The 26,453-nt window shown below is 34.5% G+C and overlaps 1 protein-coding gene across 1 annotated transcript in view; it reads right to left on the reverse strand.

The window, feature by feature from the left end:
• Positions 1–26,453, reverse strand: part of CFAP299 (cilia and flagella associated protein 299) — a 511,892-nt gene that overhangs the window by 303,101 nt on the left and 182,338 nt on the right. Inside the window, exon 3 of the mRNA XM_084883088.1 lies at positions 8,326–8,416. Coding sequence (XP_084739214.1) covers positions 8,326–8,416 — 91 coding nt within the window. The remainder of the gene's footprint in view (positions 1–8,325; positions 8,417–26,453) is intronic.

The raw sequence follows: 26,453 nt of genomic DNA on the forward strand, positions 1-26,453 counted from the left end.
TGCAATTATCTCTTAAATTACTCAAATCCATCTTTTCCCCACTATTCATTCAGTCATTTCTTTATCCAGCCTTTAATTATCTATTAGAGGCCCAATGCATGAATTTCGTGCACCAGGGTGGGAGGGGGTCTGCTCAGCCTGCATCTTCTACAATCCGGAATCCCTCAGGGATTGTCCGATTATACACAACCAGAATATTTTTGTGTTGTTTCTTCATAGCATCTATCACAATTGTAATTTTGCTTTATTTGTATGCTTACTTGATTATATGATTTCTTTCCCAAGCAACTCTAAGCTTCATATACATTCGCTATCTATTGTAGCTCCAGAAGTTAGTGCAGTGCTTGTACAGAACCAGTTATCACCATAACAAATAACTGAATAAATTAATAAGCTAATGGTCAGAAAGATCCAGGCCTCTGATTTGGCAGAAAGAAGCATATACTCAGTGAGTTCATGGTTCTGAATGATTCACCAAGGGAAAATGTGTACAGTGGAAGAGATGGGATGCAGGCCAAGTGGGGGTTAAGAGCTCAGCCCAAGCTAAAGATTGAATCAAAATAAAGTAGGAAAACTATAAGATATTTATGTCACAGATACCAATATAGGAAAGAAAGAGGTTGATAAACTATATAAATACCTCAGAGAAGTTTAGAAAGAAACTGGAAATTATCATCTCAGAATAACCCATTTTACCTCTTTATTCTAATTTCCTATGTAATCTTTTCATCATACAGTCACCTAAAATTCTATTAGCATCTAAAATTATTAGCACATATTAGCATCTAAAATTCTCCTTAGTCTCTATCATAGACATAAAATATTCTCAAGATGTTATATCTTCATTCAAGCATCCTTTGTACCATTTCTATTAAGATATTTCTGGAAGTTGCAAGAAAAAAATATTCTTAACCTCAGCTTCATTTAAATACTTGATTGTTTTGACATTTTCACTGATTTTTCTGAGAAAATGCATTTTGCAGTATCTTATTTATTAACACAATGCACTCAGTTCTCTGTGCATTTTCTGACATATGTCTGCAGTGCTGTGATTTGCAACACTCATATTTTGTAAGCACATATAACTGCTACTCAAAGAATAAAAATTTTTGAAAATCTACTTCCTGGATGAATTTCTGGATATCTAGAACCAGACCTGTTTAATGTGCTTTTCCAAGCACTTGTCATAAACATACACTTAATGAATGCCTAACTATGGTGGTAGTGTTGAAAATTTCATGGCATGAACAGTCAAAAAACAATAAATCTGCTTGCAAATGAGGAGAAAATGTTTAATCATTTTAGAATTTAAAAATATGAAATACATGAGGCATGAAATAGAATGTATTCATACTAACACTTAAAATAAAATTAAGTAGTTATATTATTATAAAAAACTTCATTGTGCCTATCATTTGAAGTACTACATAATCCTTTTAAATATTTTTGTACATGCATTGCACAAAGGCTCAATATTTTGTCTAAACTGAATGCATAGAACATCATAGTCATTTAAAACAGTGTTTTCAAAAGGAGGTAAAGAAAGAAATGTAGATGTGTGTATATATAATGCTTATATATGTATGTATTAATAAGTACATATTCTGAGTGGCCAGATTATTATGATCTCTGAACACATAATAATTGCCACTCAGTGTGTGTGTGTGTGTGTGTGTGTGTGTGTATGTGTATAGACCTGGTGCATGAATTCGTGCATGGGTGGGGTCCAGCCAGCTTGGCCAGGGGGAGGGGACATGGGCAGTTGGCTGGCCTTCCTGCTGGTCGAATTCCTGGGAGAGGGGACAATTTGCATATTAGCCTTTTATTATATAGGATATACACTGTGTGACCAAATTATTATGTGTTTAGAGACAATAATAATCTGGCCACTCAGTGTATATTAATACACAGATGTATATGAATACATACTTATATATACTATTTATTATATAGGGTTGTGCAAAGGTAGTTTTATAGTTGTTCACATGGAAAATAATACGATTAATAATAATAATAATAATACAAAAAAAACTATTTCATGTACCTACAACTGTTAACCTACTTTTGTCTCACCTTATATGAACTTCAGAAGTATTCATTAAGTAATATTGATTCTTATATTAAATTGGGATAAATCTGAATTAGTTACAAGTTCTTTTAAAACATAATTTAATCTAAACAATATCTATGACAACTCACCCTTTGAACCACTGAAAGTTTTAAGGAAGTACATTTTCAAGAATGTTTATTCTTTAAGTAGCAGTTATGTAAGCTTTTAAAATTTTTTGAAACCCTGTTTCCTCCCAGGGCACAGTCTGAGACTACATGTCCAAGCAGCAGCTTTGTGGGAATCATATCAATAAGCAAATAATCCTATATCTTAGCTATTTAAAATATGGGGAGGGACAAGAGGGGATGGGAACAGAGAGGAGTACTATTTTCCAGAGTGTCAGGCTCCATAGCAGAATAAAGTTAAGGCTAATGGAGAAAACTAATAACTTAATTTTGCAATTAGGGAGAAAGAGGGCATCTAGATCAAGATTCAATTATACAAAATAGCATTTGCAACTTCACTTAAAATATAAAATTAAAAACACTATGTGTGGGAAACTAAATCTAATCTTCTAATTTCCTAGATACATTTAAATAAAATTACCTGGGAATATTATTGAATTAGTCCTTTAAGCTTTATTGGTCACGCAGGTCACCTACGTCAATTCTGAAACCATATCATAATCTTTTTAGCATGTATTCTTAATGAGATGAATTAAAAAGAGCAGCAAATGTGCCTCTGGGTAGAAGTTCTCCCCTTATTTTGCACTCACACATTACATAGAGAAGCCCTAATGCTTAGGAAATAGTCACTTCCCTTGGAGATTTTGGGCCTCATAAAATTCACATTAATTTTTGCTGACAGCAAATTAATATAAATTCAAATCTCATGAACATTGCATATTTGATAGGACTGCTTTAAAAAAAAAGGCATATCCATTTAGTAAATGGTTTTTAAGTAAGATTTTGATCCTAATAATTAGGTCTTTCTAAATACGTTGTATTGTGTTGTAGTTTACTATAAAACTACTTGGGTCTGTTTTGATACAAGAATAGGAAATAGAAAATTAAGCTGGAAATGCTACCTTTGATACAAAGATGTGTATATTGCTGCTGATTATAATACATCAAATTCAAAGACCTGAAAAAAAAAAATGGCTATTCTATCTAATAAAAGAGTAATATGTAAATTGACCATCACTCCAACACATAAGATGGCTGCTCCCATGTGGTCAAAGATGGCTGCCCCCATGTGGACAAAAGATGGCCACCACAAGATGGCTGGCAGGGGAGGGCAGTTGTGGGTGATAAGCCCAGCAGGGGAGGGCAGTTGGGAGTGACCAGGCTGACAAGGGAGGGGTAGTTAGGGGTGACCGGGCCAGCAAGAGAGGGAAGTTGGGGGTGATCAGGCCTGCAGAAGAGGGCAGTGAGGGATGACCAGGCCTGCAGGGGAGAGCAGTTGGAGGAGGGAGGGACCAGGCATGCAGGATCAGGAAGTTGGAGACAACCAGGCCAGCAGGGGAGGGCAGCTAGGGTTGACCAGGCCTTCAGGGGAGGACAGTTAGGAGCAAGCAGTTGGGAGCCACCAGTCCTGGATTGTGAAAGGGATGTCCGACTGCCCATTTAGGCCCGATCTGTGGCCTAAACAGACAGTTGGACATCCCTTAAGGGGTCCCAGATTGGAGAGGGTGAAGGCTGGGCTGAGGAACACCCCCTCTCACCCCTGTGCACGAATTTCGTGCTTAGGGCCTCTAGTATATTGTATTTAAAGTTATCAAGCTATGAGACTGACAAGATTCCAGTTTCCCAATCAGTGACCATAAACCCAACATTAGATGGTAACTACTTAGCATTAGGAATAAAAGTTAAATTTAGGGCCTTCTCTGGGGGTTAAAAAAAAAAATCATGAGGATGTATTTTAACATTTGGAGGGACAATGCATTGGAAATAGATATAAAATTGCTGCCGAGCTATCTCATCTTCCCAAATCCAGATCCACCAGACAACTTAGCAGAAGTGCCTGTCACCGCCTTCTTCTTTCCAGCTGCAATCACACTAGAAGCTTCTGCTCCCCTCAAAGGCAAACCCTTTTATAGTGCTCTGGATCCCACCCTCCTTTTAAGGAATTCTCTCCATAAAGCTTTCCCTTTCTCTCCTACACCATCAATACCTCTCTGCCTACTTGATCATTTTCATTAACAAAAGACATAGGCTAATATTAATCCTTCTTAAAATAAAACAAAACAACTTCCTGGACTCCAAGCACTACACCAGCTTTTGCACAATGTTTACACTATGCTCCATTGCAAAATTCCTCAAAAATAATTGCTTCTCCTTATCTTCATTTATATACTTTTTTGTTCTCTCTACCTACTCCAATAAAACATTTAACCACAGCAGTCCACTGAAACAGCCCTCACCATGGTTTATCGAGCCATAAACAATAGCAAATCAATTTTGGTGGGTTGAGTTGTGTAACCCCAAAAGAGATGTTGAGGTCTTAACTCCTGGAACCTGTGAATATAACCTTATTTGGAAATAGCTCTTTGTATATGTAATAAAATTAAGATGGATTCATATTCCATTGGGGAGAAAGGGTCATCCGATATGCTCTTCTTTTTAAGAGCAGAAGACAGTCAGGGAGAATGCCATGTAATGATGGAGGCAGAGATGAGAAGGATGTTTCTATAAACCAAGACATCCCAGTGATGGCTGGCAAAGCTAAGGCAAAGGCATAGGACAGATTCTCTCCTAGGTCCTTCAGGGAGAGCATGGTTCTGCTGACACCATGATTTCCCACTTCTAGTCTCCAGAACTGTGAGGCAATCAATTTCCTTTGTTTTAAACCGCCCAGTTTGTAGTAAGTGGTTATGGCAGCCATGGGAAACTACATATCATCATACTTAACCTGTCAGCAGCATTTGAGATGCTGAGCATTCATTCTTTGGAAAATTTTTCTTTTCCCATATTTGTAGCATCACTCTCATTTGATTTTCCTCATACCTACTACTTCCCAGTATCGCTGTCTGTCCCTTCCACACATCCAGATCTTGAAATGTTGGAATATCCTAAAGATTTTTCATAGGACTTCAACCTTTTTACCTATATTCTCTGCCTAGTAAACTTTTGCAAGTCCATGACTTTACATACCATTTAGAAAATGAGAACTTTCTATTCAATATTTAGATTTATATTCCAACCAAGACATCTCCCGTAGGGTCCAGACCAATATATGTAAATGACCAATCAACTTCTCCACTTGGATATCAGATAGACATCAAAAATTAATATTGCCAAAGCAGAAGTATTTCATTATTGATTCCTGAAATCAGCACTCCTCCAGAGTTCCCTTGCCAAAGTGTCACCATCATCCATCCACCTGCTTGTTCAAGCCAAAAACCTAGAAATCATCCCGATGTCCTTTTTAATATTTCATATGCAATCTATCAGTCCTGTCTGATCTTCTTACAAAACATGGACATGATGTTTCCCTCCATTTCAACCATTACCATCCTGTTTTAAACATCATCTCTTGCTGGCTAGTTACAAGAGCTTTCTAACTTCTCCTGCCTCTGCTCTAATTCTCTTTCCTACATCTCCATCCCACCTGGCAGCTGGGAGATCCATCTTTCGGCAGTGTAAACTAGATAAGGTCACTTCTTCACTTAAGACCACCCATTGACTCTCTATTACAATAATAAAATAATAAATATAAAAAATTAAATTTAAATAAGAGAATCAAAATTTCTTAGAACCTATAAGATCTGGCTGCTGACCTCTCTCTGGTTACATCTGTCTTTATCATTACCTTCAATAACTATATTCCAGCCATCCTGGTCTTCTTACCATCTCTTGAATATGCCATGATTTCTTTTATCTCAGGGGAGTTCAATGCACCATTTTTCTAAAATATTTATCAGTGTAAGGTGTTTCTTCCCTCAAATTCCATGGCTATCTTTTCCATGTTATTCAAGTCCTATCAGATGTCACCTCCTCAAAGTGATTTTTCTGTATCCAGTAATTAAATCAATGAAATACACCATTCAATGACTATTTCATTTTCTAGTTTTATGTTCTCCAAAGCATCTTTTCAGAGCTTAAATCAATTGTTCCATGTTAATTTCACTTGTTTTCTGTCTTCCTTTCTAAAATATAAACTCTTGAAGGTCATAAAATCTGCAGTGCCGCAGCAGGTGCACAAGAAATATGTGTTGAGTGATTGAAAAATAGGTGAAAGTTGGGCAAGAAAATACATAAGTGTATCACTTAGGAGGCTGTTATAGTAATTTATTTAAGATATAATAGAGATTTAAATCAATTAAATTATAATTGAAATCGTGAACAGTGAAATGATTTGACTTATATTTAGGAGAACTAGATAGGAAGTATACCATTGTGGTGAAAAACAAAAAACACGGGCTTACCCTCACTAAAGCTGTTTGCACTTGTTGGTACTAGTGTCTAACATGAACCATTTTTTCAAACCTATAGAATCTGATTTCCATCCTTATTATGAATGAAATTTGTACTTGTCAAATAATTTTTTAATTATTTTAACTGTCCTGGCCAGTGTTGCCCCATGGTTAGAATGCCAGCCTTCCCACTTAAGGTTGCAGGTTCATTCCCCATCCATGGTTGGGACGTATGTGAAAGGCAACCAGTTTATGTGTCTCTTTCACAATAATGTTTCTTTCTTCCTGTTTCTCCCTTTCTCTCTGCCCCTCCCTTCCTTCTACTTTCTCTGAAAAGCCATGGGAAAAAAATATTCTCAGGTGAAGATTAACAAAAATAAATAATAATAATAATTTTAAAAAATTATTTTAACTTTTCAATTACAGTTGATATACAACATTGAATCAGTTTCAGGTGTACAACATAGGATTAGACATTTATATAACTTATGAGGGGAACACTCCAACATTTCTAGTACCCACCTGATAGCATACATAGTTATTACAATATTTTCTTTGCTATATTCCCTATGCTGTACTTTACATCCCTGACTAAATTTTTATATATATATATATATATGTGTGTGTGTGTGTGTATATATATATATATATATATATATATATATATATATATATTGCCAAACACCATAGATTTTTTTTCAGTCCTTATCCTGCTTAATCATTAATGATCATTTGCTCCCATTTGATAGTCATTATCATGGATTCCTGTGACACTACATTTTTCTGCCTTTCTTCTCATCTTTCTGGCTTATTTTACTATTTAGAGTTAGATAAATTCCAACTTTTTCTATTGTGATTACAAGGCTCTCCTGAGTCCAGTCTCTGCCCAGATTTCCAACTTCACATGTTTAAACCTCACTCAGCCCTCTTCTTTCAAGAAGCTTTCCCAGATTTCAAGTCCAGGTATACAATTATATAGCTAAGATGTGATGTTTTTCTTTGTAAAGTACCTTGACAATTTTTCTGTATGTGAATTTTCAAAGGTCCTAAGAAAAATTCCAACTTTTTTAGTGAGAACACTTTGGTGAAACAGACCTCCATATTCACATATTTTTTTCCTGTTGCTCTAAATGTTTCATCATGCTACTATGATTATTTTTCTGTAAGTCACTTATAACAGTTTCAGCATACAACTATATTCTTGACTTAGAACATTTTAAGACTCACAGAAGACTTATCACTGATATATTAACAATGAATAAAAGTAAATACATTCTAAATAATATTAGCAACTTGACATATTTGAAACTGGAAAATGTTTTAATAACATTTAAAAGCAAGAACATATTCTCCTTGGATTATTCAAAATCATGTCATTTATTATATGGTTTCTATCACAGCCCCCAAGATAGGACTACAGGGCAGACTCTATGACTATCTTCTAGAGGTAACATGAAATCAGGTAGGTGGGGGCACAACATGGGAACCAGTGGATGATATGACTTGGAGAAGTCTACTCGGTGGTTGAGCTGAAAAGCAGTAGGGAATTTCAATGAAGGATTAACACAGAGTTGGGGGTGACAACCATCTGCCAAGTATAGGTATTTTATCTGCAATAGATGTACAGAATCCTTTTTTTTTTCTTCACAATTTGGCTACTTGGACAGATATAAATTAGAATAAAAATGTTCTACATATATGCCTATAATACATAAATAATAAAAAGCCATATTATAGCCCTCATGAATTACCTTTGAGGAAGACATAAAAAGTTCTCTTATTAACTAACTATGTTAGTATGTTATATACTAGCTATGCCATTAGTGTACACATTTTTTACTTGTTGGATGAATGTACTCACACTCACTTTCCCATTGCGATTGTCTTCTTCTCTCACTGCCAGAGCTTTCAGAAAATTTTCTTGCAGGTTTTTACCAGCACTTGTTAATGTCCTAGAAAAAGCAGGTCTCCGATTATAATATATTAGATAACAAATATACTTAGAACACTCTGGGGACAAAAATTATGCTTCTTCATTCAAATGAGAATTTTCTTATAACACCAAAACTATATATTACATGTTATATGTAGTCATTATAAATCAGATACAATTATTATAATCTAGATTTCTCAATTTAATTTCATACACTTATAGCCTTCATTTATGAGTAATTGCAATTAAGTCTACAAGTAATATACATGCCCATATCATGTATATTATGGGGATGAATCTCTCTCATCATTGCTCATGCCAGATACAGTGAATTGTATTCACATGCTCTTTTCATTTGTTTTTGTCACAACAGGAAAAGTCAATATATTTGCCCTTCACATGGTAACCATAATAATTTTATTTTTACCCACAGTAATTTTACATTTATTATAATGTAAGTATACTTTATTTATTCACTATAAGAAAATTAAAATAATACACACCTAAGCCAATTCAGTCATTGGAACTGAGTATTAAGTTTAGCTCTATGATAAAGATAATCAAGGTAAGAAAGAAAACTACTGTAGGTTGAATTATCTCTGTCATATAAACAGAAGCATTAAGAATGTAAAGTGTAAATGCCTTTCTCTAGAACTAAATTTTAAAGGAAATTTATCACAAAAGTCTGAACCCAGCAGCACTGAACCACATAAAGAAGAGTGAATCCAAGAGTGACTTACAATATAACAATCCTTTCCTTATATTGCAGATTCCCATATATTCAACAAATCTTTTTATTATTTGACTACTGTATTCAAGCCTAGGTGGTCTGGTTCTAGAACCCATTCTCATAACCACAGGATGTGCTGCCCTTCCTCGAAGGCCTGGATGCTACTTTAAGGACCATGAACCTTGTCTTCCAGAAAATGCCGAACCACGAAGGTCTTATGCAAGGAATTTAAAATGAATTATGACAGACACTAAAATGAATGAGAGAAATATAATTTATAATTCCTGCTCTCACAGTGCCTGTGGTCTCATAGAGGTGCTGGATACATAAACATTATAATGTCACACTATGAGATAATTATAATAGAGATAGGCATACATATCAGAGGAGTTAAAAGATGTATACTATCTATTCAAGCAAAAGTCACTTGATCTTAAGTTGTAAAGCAACTGTTAACTAAATGTTAAAAGATGAGACACACCAAGCCAGTGTGGCTCAGTGATTGAATGTAGACCTGTGAACCAGGAGATCGGAGTTTGACTCCTGGTCAGGACACATGTCTGGGTTGCCGGCTCAATCCCCAATGTGGGGCATGCAAGAGGCAGCCAATTGATTATTCTCTTTTATCATTGATGTTTCTATCTTTCTCTTCCTCTCCTTTCCTCTCTGAAATCAATGAAATTGTATTAAAAAAAAAAAAAGATGAGACAAGATTAGCTAGGTTGGGGCAGGAATAAGGGTAGCAGACGAAGAGAGGTTATCGGTAACTACAAAGGAAAGCAAAAATAGACACATAAAACTGCAGGGCGCCCTTAAGTAATCACAAAGCAGTCAGAAAATAAGTGCGGGAAGTGAGGGAGAAACTGTACAATATTAATGAAAGCTAACATTTTTAAAGACATACTGTTATAAGCATTAGGTAAGGCCACACAGCTGGTAGGAGCAGAACCTGTATTCAAGCCTAGGTGGTCTGGTTCTAGAACCCATTCTCATAACCACAGGATGTGCTGCCCTTCCTCGAAGGCCTGGATGCTACTTTAAGGACCATGAACCTTGTCTTCCAGAAAATGCCGAACCACGAAGGTCTTATGCAAGGAATTTAAAATGTCAAGTTTGTGTTTTAGAAAGAATATTCAGTAGCTATGAGAAATATAGCCTGGAGAACAGTAACACTGGAAGGATTAGTTAGGGGGCTGTTACTAAGGCTTACTAAGATGCAGACCTGATTTAAAGTGGTGGTGGTAAAGACAGGAAGGGCTGGGTGTGAAAAATATTTAGGAGCTAAAATGGACCTGGTTATTTCCTTCTGTGAAAAATTAAAGAGAAATGGCTATCAGCTTTCATTAACTCAATATAGTATCTCAGTGAAAATGATTTTTAACTTCTAGGAAGTGTACTTAAAAGGGAAAGGTACCCTCCTTCCTAGAGTTGGAATGCAGTATAATGACTGTTGCTCCAGCTGCCACCTTGATGTAAATCGGAGGTCGCTGTTATGGATAATAGTGGATTCCGGACACCTCGGAGCACCAACCAATCTGATTGACACCATATGCATTTCTGGAATACAGGACTGAAGAGAGTTTAAATTTTGTTTCAGCTACTGTGCTTTTATTTCTAGTATTTTTAACTAAATCGAATCTAAACAGGTACATTCACCATGTGAGATTTGCTCACCCTTCAGAAAAAGATGCTATTGTGGAATTGACTTAATAATCAAAGTGGACTTGAACCTTATCTGTAATATTTTAAAGATTACCCAAGAGACTCTATTACTTATAAAATAGTTATTTTTTAAATAGCCATAAAGTTAAACATTTTAAATGGAAACATGAAATAATGGGAATTAAACTGAAATATAAGATGGGACATCAGTCTTTAATTCCTGTTTATTTACCAACTCACTACATTCTTCTGATGGGCTCAACAATTTCTAAGCCCTTGGCAGCAGTAAAACTTGTAATTGAAAATGATCAAGCTCTATCATCAATCACCAGTCAATTTACTTTATAACCAGTCTAAGAAACGTGACCATTATACTGACAATACTTTAAGAATATACTGTTTCTCTTTTACTATTACACAAGTCTTACATACACAGACTTAAATTATTCCATATAATATCGATGAGGAAGATAAAAGTATTTTGTTACATACATTGGAAATAAAAAGGATAAGTCTATAACCCCTAAACTATTTGCAGCAGAGTATAAAAGTTATATAAGTAATCAATTATTATACCATACTGCTTCTGAGAACCTAAAACTTTTCAGCAAGCGGAAATATTAGAAAATAAAGTTAATGTAGAGTGTGTGGTTAGGAATTCTTAAATCTTTAACATGCAATACTCTTACTTAACTAGATTTATTTAACAGTGACCTGAGAAACTTTGCCTAAATAAATATTACAAAAAGAGTTACTTCCTCATGAAGTGAAGTAGATCTGTTACAAAATCTCAGGGTTATACATTTTATAAAGACAAACACTCAGCTTTGTTGTTCACACTCCACCACTTTCAAAATGGGGTAAAAGTTACATGGATGAGTTAATTTTTAACAACCTGTTTAATCATTAGCTAAACATGCTTATATAATTCTACAAGAGACTATAAATATATTCCAATCCTCAACAACTAGGCTACTGGTTTTATGATTTAATTATGTTGTTTGTGTCCCACACACAGTTTCTTTACCAGACTAACATTTAAGGGTAAAGATTTAAAATGATCATGCTCTCAAAAAAAGAAAACTTAAAATAGAAGCTTATTATCAAGAATTATTTTCATAAGAGTTCACTTATTTTAAATATAATAAAGTCCATCATTAAATACTTAGGACATCAATCACTTTAGTATTTTAAATGTATGATTGTGAGTATTCTAATAGGAAGGTTTGATTCATCATTGTGATGTATTCCAATAAGCAATTTCTGAATAATCACTAAATCAAATCTGAGATTATATTTATTTTAACACAATACTTTTTAAAAATCTATTTGGAAGTCTATATACTAGTCTCTATGCTGAAATTTTGAAACTATTTCAATTATCCTCAAATCAAGCCTAAAGGAGGATATGTTAATTTTTATGTTAAAGATTATTATAATCACCAGGAATTCAGTCTTTAATCTAGATATTATCACTCTTACGGCTTTACTCTTCCATAGTGAAGCCTCCCAGTATATCAAAGCATCATACCTATATAACATACTTTCACATCAGGAAAACAATGAGAATGCACTGGGGAGAGGAACCTGGGGGCAGGATCAGGGGTGAGAAGTATGCAATCTTCACCTAGGGAGTGCTCCTGGGAGTTACCAGAGTCAGGTCTGGAGACCTCTATGGAAAGGTAATTAGATATAATCACTGTTCAAATCACCTTTCAAGTCTATACTGGAATTCTGATCAGCTGGTCTGGACAGAGTTAATGTTTTCTTTTAAAGCCAGTTAACTCAGATGTAGCCTAAAATTCGCATTTCTAGAGTTTACATTCTACTCATTAGCACTTGTTTGAATATATACTTCAACCTCTTTGTGCCTCAGATAAAGAGATGTTTTTATCTACTCAGTATGAAAAAAAATTAGTGGAGAGTCAAGTAAAAAATACTAGATGAGTAAAAGTTTATTATAAAAACTCTATGGTGTTATCTTCTTAAGATACAAGCACACTTGTCTGTAAAAAATCAGTTTTCAGACAGAAATGGTCTTATGTCCTATGATAAGTTTACTGACAAAACAATTTATATGTATCTGCATTTATTTGGTCTCAAATAATATAAATTTGAGTTTTTAGAGGTCCAATTGGAAAATTGTTTGCAAGTTTGATAAAAATATAATTTGATATAAAACAACGAATGGATGTTTAAACAATTAATTTGAGCATTAACTATGGAAGATGTGTTCTTATAATATTTGGATGTAGAAAACAATGCTTTGTCAAAGAGAGATGATCTTGTATAATGATTTTCTCCAGGACAACACAATACCTTTTTGTTTTGTCCTTTCCTTCAATTAGAAAGAAAATAGCCTCATTTTTTTCCCAAATAAAATGTTTTATAAATATCTCTGACACTGGTAAATCTGCACTTTTCTTTTTTCTTTTGCTTTCTAGAGTTCTTTAGCTACAGAAATAAGAACAATACATACATAATAAAACAGGCATTGAAATATTTATTCATGGAAGAACATTAGCCTGGATGAAATCTGAAGTAAGCTCTCTTTTTACAAAACCGGTTTAAACTCATTAAGAGTAATTTATTACAATGCAGATTTTATACCTGCCTTGAACCATAAGAATACATTGATTGCATCAATTATGACAGTTGGAAACAGTTGCTAACTCTGCACATATAGTTTACAAAGCAGAGCCTGTCCCTCCTTTAAAAAGGGCAGGTAAAGCTTTTCTTAATGTATCTTATCTAATAAAAGAGTAATATGCAAATTGACCATACCTCTGCTACACCCACTGTAGGGGAGCAGGGGAGCAGTTAGACATCAATCAAGCTGGCATGGGAGTGGTTAGTGGGTGATCAGGCTGGCAGACAGAAGTGGTTAGGGGAAATCAGGAAGGCAGGCAGGCGAGCAGTTGGGAGCCAGCAATCCTGGAATGTGAGAGGATCCCAGATTGGAGTGGGTGCAGGCTGGGCTGAGGGATACTACCCACCCTTCATGCATGAATTTTGTGCACAGGGTCTCTAGTTCTTGTATATTTGCTCTGTATTAGTCAGCTTAACCTGCCCTGCCATTAAAAAAATACTGAAGATTGTAGGGCTTTACATAACAGTTCTAGAGACTGTATTCCAAAGCCGGGTACAAATACAGTCTGTTTCTAGTGAGAACTATCTTCTTGGCTTGCAGATGGCATTCTTCTCACTGTGTCCTCAGAGTGCAGAGAGAGGGCAAGAACAAGCTTTCTGATGTCTCTTCTCATATGGCACTAATTCTCTTGTGAGGGCCCCACCATCATAATCTCATATAAACAAAATTACCTAAAAAGGGCCCATTTTCAAATACTATCACACTGGGGATTATGAGTTTCAACAAATGAATTCTGCCTATAGCCTGTTCCTCCCTTCAGAATTCACTTCCCACATTTTCTTTTTCTTGCCATAATCTGTCTCGCTTATCAACTCTTTTGTAAAACTTTGAGCAATTTCACATTTGAGTAAATTAACAAGTTTTCACCTCTTGAGATAGACTATTACAGTACCAAAGTCAGCTGTTTCTCCCCAGCTCTGAGCAATGTGCAAATTATTTCAAACCAGCTGACAAAAATGCCCAAATGACTTAGACCATAAGGATTTGCCTCAATGACTGTACCTCATTTTCACTGAATTCTCTTATATTTCTCCTCTCTACTGTAATAGACCTCTGACTGTTTCTCATCTGGGTCTATCATAAACATGCTGCTAGAATTTCCATTACATGTATCCTCAGCATAAGTTTCTCAAAGGTCTGTAGCTAGCAATGGGATAGCTGTGTTATAGGATATTTGTAACTTCAATTTTACAAAATAATGCCAACTGGTTTCCAAAATGGTTGAACCAATTACACCCCCCTATCGGAACATGGAAGTTCCTTTTGCTCCTCACATTTCCAATACATTATATTTTAGAGCTTCTTAATATCAAGCAGCTCAGTGTATATTAATCTCTCAACATGTTTTTAATTTGCAGTACCAATTATTTTTATCTTTTGTATGTACATCCTTTTTATGTCTGAATTGCCTGTCTTCTGAAAGCTAGATGAACTATCAGAAATTGGATAGATGGAAAAAAGCAACCAGGGAACAATTTCAAGTGTGTTTTTTGTTTTGTTTTGTTTTGTTTTGTTTTGTTTTGTTTTGTTTTCCTCTGAGCATAAATTCAGTAGGAGAATCTACCTTGAATATCTGGGGGATATTTTAAAAATCTAAGAGGAGAAAATAATGAAGGTAAATCCAATGTGTGGTATTTGAGTCTCATGTTTTGTCTTGTAAGCTATTCTTGGTGGCCTTTCTTTTCTTTTTTTCTTTCTTTCTTCCCCTTAAAAAAAAATGTGATTGAAGCAATGTTCCTTAGGAGTCAGGTCCATCAGGATTACTTTTAGAGAGATTTATGGTTTAGAAACTTTCACACTATATATTGTGATTTCCATGGAATTTCTATGAGGTTATCAATTTATATTCTAATAACTCTCAGAAAAGAACACTACTTGAGAAATTAGGTTCATTTATTGGTAAGAAGGAACGAGGATCAAATTTCCATTGAGAAGATAAATGGCCCCACTTTCCCCACCCTTTTCTATGTGAAAGAGTGTTTAAATTATCAAATGTTCAGAAAAGCTATCAGCATCTCTGGGAAAAAATTTCAACTGTCAGAACCACACACAAGAAAGACTCAGAGTGCTAACATGCACACTAGACAGCTGTTTCTTTTCTTTTTATCTTGAAGGAAACCCACGTGGGAGTCTTGGAAACTGTGGTCTCTCCCATCAGGCAAATTCCACCCCCCTCCTCCCTAGAGGAGAACTTTGAGGGGACAAAATGGGTTGGCTTCTGCACGAGAAGATGTCTCTGAACTCCACGTTTTTTTGTCCATTGAGCATATATTTTCAGTTGATTCTTAAATATTGTAGGTTAAGATTCTCTCACATTTTGAGGGGGTGAAAAAAGGTTGCTTAGAGAGGCAATAAATGTCCTTAATCTCTGAACGTGTTCGATTTTATTCTGAAAACACATTAAAATGTAACTTTTACTCTCTTCTGGAAGGCAGCTAAGTTTTTTATCTGATTTGAAATATGCTTCCTGATCTTCTGGTTTATATTTATACAGTGCAAGCCAATAAGAAAATATAAAGAGAGGAAAGGAACTGTGGGTGTCATATGCTTGCCTCCAAAGCTCGCTCTGTCTGTGGGAACCAGCCTAACTGCTCCACAGCACACTGAGGCGGATCATACCTAACACCCTAAGCCAATAGTTCCCAACCTTTCTAATGCCGTGACCCTAAAATACAGTTCCTCGTGTTGTGGTGACCCCAACCATAAGATTATTTTCATTGCCACTTCATAACTACTGTTATGAATCACAATGTAAATATCTGTGTTTTCTTTTTTTTAAAATAAAGCTTTATTGTTCATATTATTACAAAGGTTCCTCCTTTCCCCCTCACCCCCATTGTGTTTTCTGATGGTCTTAGGCGACCCTGCTAGTGGCGACCCACAGGTTGAGAATCGCTGCTATAGAGCCTAAGACCATCGGAAAACACAGATATTTACATTATGATTCATTAACAGTTATGAAGTAGCAACAAAAATAATCTTACCGTTGGGGGTCACCACAACATGAAGAACTGTATTAAAGGGTCGCAGCATTGGAAAGGTTGAGAATGCTGAAACCGGTTTGGCTCAGTGGATAGAGCGTCAGCCTGCGGACTGAAGGGTCCCGGTTTCAATTCCGGTAAGGGCATGTACCTTGGTTGCGGGCACATCTCCAGTAGGGGGTGTGCAAGAGGCAGCTGATGGATGATTCTCTCTCATCGATGTTTCTAACTCTCTATCCCTCTCTCTTCCCCTCTGTGAAAAATCAATAAAATATATTTTTTTTTAAAGAAGAAGAAAGGTTGAGAACAAGTGCAAGTAGATGTGACTTTAGAAAGTGAGGGTCTAAGGGAAATGGTGAACAACATAGACTGATGAACAAGAACAGACCCAGAGATAAGGAGCCATGGGTCAGACTGTTGAACCTCAAAGAGATGGTGGGGATAAAGGGAGAGATCAACCTAAGGACTTATATGCACACATATGAGTCTAGCCAGTAATCAAGGACACTAGGGGGCTGGGGGCATGAGTGGTGTTGGGGGGGGGAATTGGAATGGGGGGTGAGGACAAATATGTGATACCTTAATCAATAAATTAATAATAAAAAAAAGAAAGGTGAGGGTCTCCAGGCTCAAAATCTCTATTCTGTATCCACCTCATCTCTATGCTATATCCACCTCATCTCGATGTGTGTATTTTCAGTTAACTTTTGAAATGTTCTATGTAAGGAGAAAGAGAATATGATAGCATGAAATTCCAGGGAGCGACTCCTCATCAGAGAAAAGCAGTCAAAGCAGAAGCACACTGCATTTCTCAGTAACTGTGGGGATTGTCATGCATCAGGAATGATGCGCACCTGAGTGCTCCAAGCAGAAGAGTAGAGAGATGAGGGGAGGGACTTGGTGTGGAGGAAGAGGAGTATTGGTGTGGAACTTTGGGGAGAAAGATGCCTAAAGAAGACTGTGAGGAAGGCCCTTGAAACAAAGTGAGCCAATAAAGAGTTATGGCTCCCTGAAATGGATCCCATGAATTAAAATTTGTCCTTTGTTGTCTATTAATGCTTTTTTGAATATTAATTTGTTAAATATCAAAATCTTTAACTCTTTCTCTTATTTGTCTAGAATACTTGTTCTTTTATTTATTTATTTTTACATTTCTGTATTTCTTTAATTTAGATGACTTTATATGAAATATGGAACATTTTGTTTTTATGAGTGTTCATTTACATATATTGATGTGATTAGTAAATTTGGCCTTAGTTTTATCATGGCTTTATGTGACATATTCATATTGCCTTATGTGCGGGCGCACGCGCACACACACACACACACACACACAGTATTTTATTATGAAGTTACAAAGTTATTACTCTGTCAAATCTCTTTCTTTATATATTTTCTGGCATTAAAAAAGGTTAGTATTTTATTCAAATTATTACCTTTATATAAAGATCTTTATATGAAACTCTTGTTCTCTCCCTTTTGTAAGTTAATGTTCTTTGTTCCTACTAAGAAATATATTGATTGAAATTAACTAGCAGCATTTTTTTCTCCCACTCTTTTTTATCCCTAAACATCTAACTTAAAACAATACACCTTTTACTGAACTTACTCTATTTTCCTATACTTTCCCCTTTTTGATAGTCACTTTATCTGTATTGTCAGGGCATATAATAATTTCATACTATGTTGTCTCCCTCATGTTCCATTTATTCTTAGTGTTACAAATATATATACATATATGTATATATACATATATATACGCATATATATATGTATACACACACATATATATGTGTGTGTGTATATATATATGTAGTGTTTACCACAAGTCCTTTGGCTTATGTCTTCCTGGTCATTTTGGTGTTCTGAAGTGTGTTCTCCAGTTAATTTCTAAGAAAAGCTCATGGGAACAATATTCCTTGCATACTCATGATGGTGTGTTTGTAGCCTTTATACACAAAGTTTAGTTTGGCTTGATATAAAATCCTTGGGCTATATTTTTTTTGAGTCCCTTAAATGTTAGTCTATTATTTGCTGGCATAAAACACTGAAAAATCTCATGACAATCAAGTTTCTTTCCCTTATAAATCTGGCCTTTTTGCCCATGTTCCCAGAGCCCCTTTCCCCCTTAAATTCAATTTTTCTAGTCCATGTCTTGTTGTTGGCTATTCTATGTTTTTTCCCAGATAGTTAGTATGACTTTCTAATATATAATTTCAAGCCTTTTATTTTAGTTTTCTTAAGGTCTAATGCTTAATTTTCATTTTGTTTTATTTCTTTAGTTTTTATTTTCCAGTGAATAATATCCACGTTCTTTCTAACTGTTCCTGTTTTGTTAGCTTTCTTAATTTAATAACAAGAATAATCCAAGTTTTTTAAATTACCTTTGTCTATAAGACTGAACTATATACAAGGTGAACTCACTTTCATTCATGTCACATCCACATTTAAAAAAAAAAAAAAGTAAAAAACATTGGGCAAATGCAACATTAACAAAAATGTCAGATGGCTGCCTTTTAGTAATTCTTGACATCCCAGAAGAAAGCTAGAATTTTTAAAATACCATCAATAACAATAGTACATAATCTATAGGGTTGGTGTGGGCTTTGAGATAATTTGAAGGCCATTAGCACAACATCTGGCACATAAATGGTGCTCAGCAGATAAAAATCTTTTTGTTATCATTATGATTATCATTACATCATCTGATGTAAAATCAAAACAGAGAAACAGAGATAGGTGGTATAACAAAATTTTGGGTTATATACTTTGACATTTAAATATTGAATCCCTCTCGAGGAGATGTATGTGTAACCCAAATAGGCTAATCTTAAACTGTCTGTGTAGACCAGTGGTTGGCAAACTCATTAGTCAACAAAGCCAAATATCAACAGTACAATGATTGAAATTTCTTTTGAGAACCAAATTTTTTAAACTAAACTTCTTCTAATGCCACTTCTTCAAAATAGACTTTCTCAGGCCGGGGAATTTTGAGGAAGGACCACACTCAAGGGGCCAAAAAGAGCCACATGTGGCTCACGAGCTGCAGTTTGCCGACCACTGGTCTAGACCACTGCTTTACCAGCTTTATTTGACATTGAGCTAGATCATGTTTTCCAAAATGGCAACAGTAATGTCTCCTATCCTACACGCTCTTATGCACTGTGCCCTTGCCATCCTCCCAGCAAGAGGAGTACTAGTCTTTTTTTCTCTCTCTCTCTTCCTCCTTGAATCAGATGATTTTGAAGATTAGGATACAGGGAAATAACACAGTGCCAGTTCTGGCCCAGGCTTGCAGTTAAACCGGCATCTTTTCTCTCTTGTTTTTGGAATGCGCATTCTTAGAAGCCCTCTGCAATGTAAGGAATACTGACAAGACTGAGACCACCATGCTGTGAGAAGCCTAAGCCATACAGAGAAACCCTGGAGAATGAGCGGCCATGTGGAGAAGACAGACAAAGGCACTCGGAGAAAGCACATTTTTATGTGCTTATACATTTTTATGTATAAAACTAGGGAGTGAGGAAGCAGCTTGTTAGTGGACCCTCCACCTGCAGCCCCTCAGTTGTCACCCACTGAACAGGGACCAGCTGCCCAGCCAAGGCCTCCCTGAAATGTAAGCAAAACAAAATAGAGAAGGAATAAATGGTGATGGGGAAAAATAAAATAAAAATTTAAACAATTATAAATAAATGGAGCTGTGGTATGTTCTGTAGAAACAGATAACCGGGAGGGGGGGGAATCACTTAGAAGCTGTAGAATGAAATTTATTTCCTATGAGAAAAAATATCATAAGCCTTTATCTTTATGCTCAAAATGAAGAATTTTCACGTGCAATGAATGGAAAGCCACGTTTTACCTTTTACTTCATAAAATTGTCCATCATTGATAATTAGCTATTCATTCATACATACTTGAAGAATCAAACCATTGGATGTAGTAATAAACTCTTGTTCAAATATATTTAAATCTTCATAAAGTCAGCTTTGAAGTTAGCAAAATAGTCCCCTTTTTCTATAATTCTTTTGCTCTCTATAGTTTCCTTTGTAATACACTGTACCATACAAGTACTTAGAAGACATATTAGGATTTTAAAGTAGAGATAATAAAATAAACCACTCATTTCCAATAAAAAGCATTATGACCCATGATATTCTGGTTGAAAATTCACATGGCTGGCTCAGAGTTGGTGGCACAATTATATATGTGCTATGAAAACATTTAACAGGTCAGGTTCAGGGAAAAGTTATTTTTCTTTTCATTTCCATTTGAGGGCACTCTCTACTTCAGCAAAGTAGAATCTATTTATATTTTCCCAATTATAAAAGTTATTGAGTGTGGTAACCTGAGTTAACTAGCACCATATTTCCAATTTAAAGCAGCAATATTTTAATACCTCTTATTAATTGATGTCCCAGACAGCATTTATTTATGTTGCCACAATTAAACAAAGCTGATCCTATTATTTGAGTGACTAATGAATAATACCTGAATAATTCCGTGAAAGACATAAAATGGCATGTTTTTATCATAAATAAATGGTTTCAGCTTCTTTAAAAATATTAGTATATATATTTCATATTAAAAGCTTTCATACACAAAATTCAGATATTAGTCATGTGAAGAAATAGTAGGTTTAATAGTGGAGTAATTGTATGCATAGATTTTTATGTATAAAACTAAAACCCATTCTAAGGAAAAAAATGATTTTAACACAAGTTATTATTTATACTATGGTTAGTTGATATCTGGACTTAGGATATATATGAATTAGAAGTAGCAACTTATACATTATAAGGATAAATATATTTTATTTATGTAGACCCTATCTTTCTATCATGTATTTTATTTCTAAGTTAAAGATACTTTAAAACTGTACTGTCCTTTACAAAAAAAATAATTGGATTAGGAAGTCATTTTAGACTGTTACTCATTTTGACTTTGTTGGCACATTGTCAGCTGAAAAATCTACCATAAAAATTTGATTGCTACTTACATAATCTAATGTACAGGAAATGCCTTTGCAACGACCTTAATACCACGTATTTTATTGTTTAATAAAATGAACAAGTAATTGTAAAAACTACACTTACTATATGATATTAAACTCCACAGAGTGAATGATTTTTTTTTAAATATTATTATTGCTCACATACTTCAGTTGAACAGTTTCCATGGTTATCAGGGTTTTGGCTTACTCTGGAGGTCCACACCTGACCAAATATTGGCACTAATGTTTCAAACAGTTAACAGAACTACCAGCAGCATGCCCCATGTCACTTATCCAGCATTAACAATGTATATATTTTAAAGTTACTTTATCAGCTTTCTGCTAAGTTTGTAAAACCTTTTTTCCAGAAAGAAAAAAAATGTAACTGAGACGCTCTCCTTATGTGGTTATAGCATAGTTCAGTATGTAGGAAGAGGTGATTTTTTTTTTACTCCAAATTTCAAATTTAGAAGTACATGCATCTGTGTGTATTGTTTGTGTTGAGTGATACTTTTAAATATTTAGAAAATGTTATTATGCTATAGACACTGCTACATCCTGAGTCATATAAGAAGTTAAGTTACAGACAATGTTAAGATTAGGATAAAAATAATAGGAATTAAAAGATGAGGTATCAGGGTCAAACTATGACATCATTTTTTAATTATTAATAGTAAATAATTAATAATAGTAAACAATAAAATGAAATCTATTTTTAACCTCTTAAACAAGAATATATTATTATCCAACCAAGGATCTAAAGACATTCGTGCATTAAATTGGCTCCAAAAAAAAAAAAAAAAGTAGAATTTATCTATAGTAGATCAGCCAACTATAAGTAGATAAATGTATATTTAAATGTAGGAAAGAAAGAGTAGGATCCACTGATTATATTATGTATGGGCTAAATGTTTCCTGGATATAACATAATTGTCACATCTTATCCATAATATTATAAGTTACACATGATTAGCATAGGTTTGAGCTCAATCAATGATAGTTGAATTGATAAATAAAATTGTAATGGGCAGATTAATGCAATATAGTGTGAAACTTTTAAGTAGCTGTATATTTTACTCTTATAATCATATACAATAATAAAATTATAACAGCATAAAATAAAAAATGTTATGTTATAACTGTTATAAATGATATAACTCTGCTTAACATAAAAATGAAGATGTTATTTAATAAACTGGTAAAGCTTAAAGAGTTTAGCAATGAATACTTTGTGTAGATAAATGTTCATATTTTTCCTTTTACCATGCAGCAATAAGAAAGTGGATTTTATAACATACAAACTTCTTTCAGTTTGATAAACTTATCAAAAATTATATTCTGCTTCCAATGCCTCTTTTCCAAAATACCTTCTCCTCTCAATTCCTAGAACACATAAGTATTTTCAATTAACTAAAACCTTCATTAAAATACAGTTTAACTGAAGAATTAAAAATAAAACTAACCCTAAAAATTATGAACAATTATATACATTTCTATGAGAATTTATTGACTCTTTTAAGTAGCAAATCAAATAGTGTTCAATAAAACTAAGCCTACAAGAATTTCATCAAAAACAAGTTTCCCCCAGATCTTCCTCCCCTCGCCACTGTAATTTGACAGTCTGCTTGTTGCTTTACTATCTCTATATCTTTCTTTTGGTTCATCAGTTTATAATGTTCTTTATTATCCATAAATGAGTGAGGTCATGTGGTGTTTCTCTTTCATTGACTGGCTTACAACCAATGGACATAAAACTCTGGGGAGGGAGGGTATTTGTGGGAGGAAGGGAGGGGGGCAAAAAAAATCAATAAAATATATAATATTAAAATTAAAAAAATTAAAAAATAAAACAAGTTTCCATTGTTACTCTGTTGAAAATACACAATGCACATTAGCATATTAAAGGCACTGAAAAGACTTACAAAAAAGAATCCTCTTTAATTTGGCCTAAACCCAGTGTTTCCAAATTAATTTGACCACAGAATCTCTTTTTGTAATTTCAAAGAACATCTATTAGCATATAAGTAACAAGTATACACACAAACATATTTAACATGTTCTTGGAAATGCTGTTGTAAACATTTCAGTATTTTAACTCCATCTCTCTTCACCAAGTCTTGTTAAGTCTCTTTCTGTAACATGTCTAGAATCCACTCAATTTCCTTTACCTTCTTGGACGTTACCCAAAACCTAACTCATCATCATCATTTATGTTCATTACAATAGCTTCTGAGCTGGCGTTTCCAATTTTACTCTCCAAACTAGTTTCCTTCGCAAGGCCAGAGTGCCCTAAAAATTTATTTGTATATGTTTATTGCTTGATTAAACCTCTGTGTTTCCTGTAGAACTTAGAATAAAATATAAAAATCATAAATCTGTTCTGAAAGACTTTGCAAGATTTCTCTTGCCATTCTCCTCCTCTCACTGCTCTCTGACCACATTGACCATATCCATAGTTCTTGAAACAGGATGTTGTCTCCTACCTCAGGTCTCCCTATACAATGTTTCCTTTACTGAAAATAGTACCTAGGGTTGTTTTTGTCTCTTTAATTCCTGCTTATCTATAACATATCAGCTTAAAAGTCATATCCTCAGAGAGCCCTCCCTGACCTCCATTCTAATTTAGGTCACATAGTGTGCTATTACACAGTTTCAATGGAACATCATTACAGCACTTAAAAATGTAGCAGATAAAAGTTAAAATTATATGACATAACATATTAATACTGGGTAGAGAATGAGTTAAGCAAATCATCATATCTTGGTCAGAGTTCTAATTCACACAAACCTCACCAAGTGAGAGGAGATGATAGAGCCTCAGTTCCTCTCATGGGGATAAGACAAAACACACTGCAGCCATTCAGCCTGAGCCTCATAGCTTAGACTTTCCATAATTAATTATGTAAATGGATATTTTTAGAGCCTAGCTCTCATGCATTACAATAGTTTTCTCTTATGAATGCACCTTTTATCCTTGATCCCTTATTCATCTTGTCCTGTGTCTTAAAGTGACCTAGTACCATAGTACTAAGTAAACTCCTTACAATTCCTACCACATTATGTTCCCATAAATCCACTTAGAATTCTTTTGTTTTTCTCTATAGCACTGGTAACAATTATTTTTGTGTTTAACTCTCAAATGGTTGTTTTCCTCATTGAGCTGGATCTAGGGAAACCAAGAACCTTACCCATTTTTGCTTAATTCTGAATATCCGATAAGTAGCAGAACGCTTCAATAAATGCCTATAAACTGAATGAATTACCTACTGCATCAGTTAGGTTACACTGATAAGAAATAGAAGAAGATGTCTGGTCTGCATGGCTCAATGGCTGAGCATTGACCTATGAACCAGGTAGTCACAGTTCAGTTCCTGGTCAGGGTACTTGCCCAGGTTGCAGGTTTGATCCCCAGGGGGGGATGTGCAGCGCGTGATTCTCTCTCATCATTAATGTTTCTATCGTTCTCCCTTCCTCTCTGAAATCAATAAAAATATAGCTTGAAAAAGAACTAGAAAAGGAAATGTGATAGCATATAGTCCCTTCCCTTAACAGTTATAAATGCAGTAAGGAAAGGTAGAACATTAAACAAATAATTAAAAGAGTTTGATAAAAGCTATGTAATATAATGAGCACCAAATAAGCCTATGACAATAGAATATAATACTACATCAGAAATATTCTGAAGTTCTCTTAACTAACATGTAATGTTAAGAAGGAAGAGTCTCAGATATATATCTAACACATTTATAATGTTGTTGAACTAACCCATCTGTTTCTTTGAAGAAATATTTAATTCTTATACTGGTCAGAATTACTAACCACAATGAAGCTGCGTGGAAAAAAAAAGCAACAAGTAAACTTAATCATGTTTATATGGAATATACATAAACAGAAAAAATTATATTGCTGCAATATCTAAAGGGAGTTAGAAAAACTACATGTATATTATTTCCCACAATTATCCTTCATGTCATATAAAACATTTACTTTCTGTTCATATTATGTCTAAATCACATACTATCTCCATTATGTTTCTTGGAAAAAGCAAAATATATTTCTAGATGTCTTAGAGAGAGCAAATTTCTTTTATAGCAAGCTTTTAATTTGATTGGGGCACAAAGATCAGAGCAAGAATTGAATCATCTGCTTCTCTGATCCTTCTCTGTGGTGAGCAGCTCTGATAATTATCAAGAATAAAAATCTCCATCAAAAGAACATATGAGAGTTTTGCGAGAGTTGAAAGGGTTTGTTCAATAGATCCCTGCTAATCACTACCAAAGTTTATTACATGGCATAGGAAAAAAAAATTACTTGGGGCCATTTGTGGCATATTAAGACCTCGTTATTTCTGAGTTTCAAATATACAATATTTACATCATGAAAATAAAAAAAAATGACTTACAGATAAAATATACACCATTCTTATTTAAATCAGGGGTTTTTAGCTTGTAGACATGTCTAGGGGCGTGCTGGATATTCCAAAGTGTGATCATCAATTCGGTCTTTCCTCTCTGTTACACACAGACTTTGTTTTGGTTTCTAGCAAAAGTTGCTGATTATAAAGAGATATTTTCCTCTAAACCTCATTATATCATCAAAATACTTATAAAATTGCATATTTATAATTGAAGTTTACAGGTTAATTTGCTTTATTTTTTTCTGTCCTAATTTGGAGTTGGAATTATATCTTTTAACATGTTATTTACTTGACCTGCCTACAATGTTTCCATTTTATCATATGGTACAGTAGCTATTTATATTTCAAACCAGAATTATTTTATTAGTAATTATGTATAATTAAAATAGTAAAACAAATTTGAAAGTATGAATAAGATTGATGAACCTCTAGCCAAGCTCATCAAGAAGCAAAGAGAGAGGACCCAAATAAACAAAATCAGAAATGAAAGAGGTGAAATATCAACGGACCCCACAGAAATATAAAGGATTGTTTAAAAATACTATCAAAAACTCTATTCCAACAAACTAGACAACCTAGAGGAAGTGGACATATTCCTAGAAAAATACAGCCTCCCAAAACTCAAC

The sequence above is a fragment of the Pipistrellus hanaki genome, assembly GCF_964339955.1.
Source record: "Pipistrellus hanaki genome assembly, chromosome: 1".
NCBI lineage: Eukaryota > Metazoa > Chordata > Mammalia > Chiroptera > Vespertilionidae > Pipistrellus > Pipistrellus hanaki.